At 57.2% G+C, this 3,625-nt stretch overlaps 1 protein-coding gene across 1 annotated transcript in view; it reads right to left on the bottom strand.

The window, feature by feature from the left end:
* DIP2B (DIP2 disco-interacting protein 2 homolog B (Drosophila)) overlaps positions 1 to 3,625 on the bottom strand; it is a 38,654-nt gene that overhangs the window by 8,341 nt on the left and 26,688 nt on the right. The window contains exons 23-26 of the mRNA XM_009994068.1: positions 3,517 to 3,625; positions 3,295 to 3,375; positions 2,645 to 2,768; positions 18 to 139 (exon numbers count right to left, since the gene is read on the bottom strand). Coding sequence (XP_009992370.1) covers positions 18 to 139; positions 2,645 to 2,768; positions 3,295 to 3,375; positions 3,517 to 3,625 — 436 coding nt within the window. The remainder of the gene's footprint in view (positions 1 to 17; positions 140 to 2,644; positions 2,769 to 3,294; positions 3,376 to 3,516) is intronic.

Raw genomic sequence — 3,625 nt, 5'->3', positions numbered from 1 at the left:
CTCTCCCCCCCCCTCACCTCCACGATCATGCGCACGGTGGGCAGGGTGGCGCTGAGGCTCTGGGCGTGGGGGGGTCTGACGGTGACGGGGACGCAGCCGGCGTATAAACACCCGTAGAAGGCTGAGATCAGCTCGATGCCTGCAAGGACAGAGGCTGCTGGGTGGGACCCCCTGGAGAGACCCCCTGCTTACAGGGACCCTCTGCTTAGAGGGACCCCCTGCTTAGAGGGACCCCCTGCTTAGAGGGACCCCCTGCTTAGAGGGACCCCCTGCTTAGAGGCACACCCTCCTTAGAGGGACACCCTGCTTGGAGGGACCCCCTGCTTAGAGGGACACCCTGCTGGAGGGACCCCCTGCTTAGAGGGACACCCTGCTAGAGGGACCCCCTGCTTGGAGGGACCCCCTCCTTAGAGGGACCCCCTCCTTAGAGGGACACCCTCCTTAGAGGGACACCCTCCTTAGAGGGACACCCTCCTTAGAGGGACACCCTCCTTAGAGGGACATCCTGCTGGAGGGACCCCCTGCTTAGAGGGACACCCTGCTAGAGGGACCCCCTGCTTAGAGGGACCCCCTGCTGGCACCAGCTTTTCCCCCCACCCCAGGGCTGCAGTTCCCAGGAGGGGGTGGCGGGGACGTTGCTCAGTCCCAGGGCACAAAAGTGAGACACGAGCAGTTCCAGCCACGAGGGCAGGAAGCCTGGGACAGGGGGCTGGGGAAGTGGAAAAGCCTGAGCACACAGCAAAGCTCACACACCTTCCTGGGAAAGGATGGGCCAAAGGGCTCAAAAGTCGGTCAGGGCAAGAAGAGAGCAGCTCTGGCCAGCAGTGAGTGTCCTGCACACACCAGTGGTGAAGCTGTGCCATAGGCAGCCCTTCCCAGTGCTCCCAGTGGGCACAGCCTGCCCTTCCCAGTGCTCCCAGTGGGCACAGCTTGCCCTTCCCAGTGCTCCCAGTGGGCACAGCTTGCCCTTCCCAGTGCTCCCAGTGGGCACAGCTTGCCCTTCCCAGTGCTCCCAGTGGGCACAGCTTGCCCTTCCCAGTGCTCCCAGTGGGCACAGCTTGCCCTTCCCAGTGCTCCCAGTGGGCACAGCTTGCCCTTCCCAGTGCTCCCAGTGGGCACAGCTTGCCCTTCCCAGTGCTCCCAGTGGGCACAGCCTGCCCTTCCCAGTGCTCCCAGTGGGCACAGCCTGCCCTTCCCAGTGCTCCCAGTGGGCACAGCTTGCCCTTCCCAGTGCTCCCAGTGGGCACAGCCTGCCCTTCCCAGTGCTCCCAGTGGGCACAGCTTGCCCTTCCCAGTGCTCCCACTTGGAGGGACACCCTGCTTGGAGGGACCCCCTGCTTGGAGGGACACCCTCCTTAGAAGGACACCCTGCTTAGAGGGACCCCCTGCTGGAGGGACCCCCTGCTTAGAGGGACCCCCTCCTTAGAGGGACACCCTCCTTAGAGGGACACCCTCCTTAGAGGGACACCCTCCTTAGAGGGACACCCTCCTTAGAGGGACATCCTGCTGGAGGGACCCCCTGCTTAGAGGGACACCCTGCTAGAGGGACCCCCTGCTTAGAGGGACCCCCTGCTGGCACCAGCTTTTCCCCCCACCCCAGGGCTGCAGTTCCCAGGAGGGGGTGGCGGGGACGTTGCTCAGTCCCAGGGCACAAAAGTGAGACACGAGCAGTTCCAGCCACGAGGGCAGGAAGCCTGGGACAGGGGGCTGGGGAAGTGGAAAAGCCTGAGCACACAGCAAAGCTCATCCATCCTGGGAAAGGATGGGCCAAAGGCCTCAAAAGTCGGTCAGGGCAAGAAGAGAGCAGCTCTGGCCAGCAGTGAGTGTCCTGCACACACCAGTGGTGAAGCTGTGCCATAGGCAGCCCTTCCCAGTGCTCCCAGTGGGCACAGACTGCCCTTCCCAGTGCTCCCAGTGGGCACAGCCTGCCCTTCCCAGTGCTCCCAGTGGGCACAGCCTGCCCTTCCCAGTGCTCCCAGTGGGCACAGCTTGCCCTTCCCAGTGCTCCCAGTGGGCACAGCCTGCCCTTCCCAGTGCTCCCAGTGGGCACAGCTTGCCCTTCCCAATGCTCCCAGCCCACCGTGGCAGAAAAGGCATCAACTGCCTCTGAGGAAGAGCCCATTTTCTGCACAGCTGAAGGCACCAGTCTCCACCAGTCTCCACCTCTGGCACTTCTCCTGACAAACCACCTGCTCTCCTGGGATGAAAAGCTACCCAAGTGGCAACACGACTTCAGACCCCCCGGGAGCTGAGGGGTGTCTGGCAGGGTGACAAGCACAACTCCCCAGCACATGCAGTGTGGCCACAGGTTTCCAGTCACTTGGCAGTGAAGGTTTCATACCAGAGGGTCTCTGACAACCAAAGAAGTCTTGGAAGTTTTTATTCCAAGCATCAGGACACAGCCAGATCTAGCCAGGGGTGAGAAGGTACAAAATGGCTTTTCCCAAACTCTAGAGAACCGTGGTGGGAGTCCTGATGCTGCAAAACATTAGGACAGTCCTCTCTGGAGTCAAAACTAGATCAGAGAGTTATGCAGGCCCTAAGGTATCATGATTTCCATGATCACTCCTATTTTTGAGATTCCCAAGAAAAGACCATGGTGCATTTCCAGAGTGGGATGGAGTCACTCATAAAACTTGCTTACCAGGAGGATAAAGAAGCACCACGTTGTCTCCTGCATTGAGATGGCCTTTGTCACACAGAACTGATGCAATCCTCTCAGCTTTTTTGTGCAGCTGCAGGCAGGTGGCTGTGCATACAGTGGTGCCCTTGAAAGGAGACAAAAATGCTCTAAGCAAGGCCTGGCACAACCCAACTGTCAGTGAAATGGCTGCTGCAGAGAAACTTGCTTGCTAGCATGGTCTATAGCTACTGGTTATCTAGACCTAGAGGCTGGTGGCATTCAATGAGTCATTTATCCACTACAGTATCAAAGAGATGGAGTTAGATCTGCTCTAGAGAGTTCTACCTTCCAGGGAGTCAGTTCAGGTCTTCTTGCACCAGAACCTTGCCAGAAAATACCCAACAGGGAGATACACCATTAAATGATACAGGAACCAGTGGGACCTACAAACAGGCTCAGTTTTAAAATGAAGCACTGAACCAGGACAGGCATTTACATGAAGTGACTTTGGGGTTCAAAGGTTTTAAGTTACACATCTGTGGGCAAAAATCCAACGCAGAGACTAAGCAGAGGACACTGGAGTGGGCAAAAGATTTGAACAGTCTCCAACTCGTGCTGAAGAACAAGCTGTGGACCTTAAAAAAACCCCAACAACCCAGCTCTGACTGTACCTTGGCATTTAATAAGAGGAAGAGTGGGTGGTCAGGGGTTGCTTGAGCTCTCCACTGCAACACCTCTGTCAGGAACTGGTGCTGGAACAAAAGGGCAGTCATTAAACACCAGTGCTTCTACTTCAGAGGCACTTCTGAAGTCCCTTCTCTTTGGATTCAGCTGTAGGGGAAATTCTTTTCCCCTTCTCTAGCTGTAAAAAAAAAACCAACAAACTGATTTACCTTTTTAACTAAATCATTGTCTTCTATTTGACCAAGATCTCTCCCAGAGGCCTGAGCAATACGCTTCCCAGCAACCAGGTTCCCCACCATCACAGAGGCAGGGCCAACA

Source organism: Chaetura pelagica, unplaced genomic scaffold (assembly GCF_000747805.2).
Source record: "Chaetura pelagica isolate M959 unplaced genomic scaffold, ChaPel_1.0 scaffold743, whole genome shotgun sequence".
Lineage (NCBI taxonomy): Eukaryota > Metazoa > Chordata > Aves > Apodiformes > Apodidae > Chaetura > Chaetura pelagica.
This window is presented reverse-complemented; position numbering and strand designations above follow the sequence as displayed.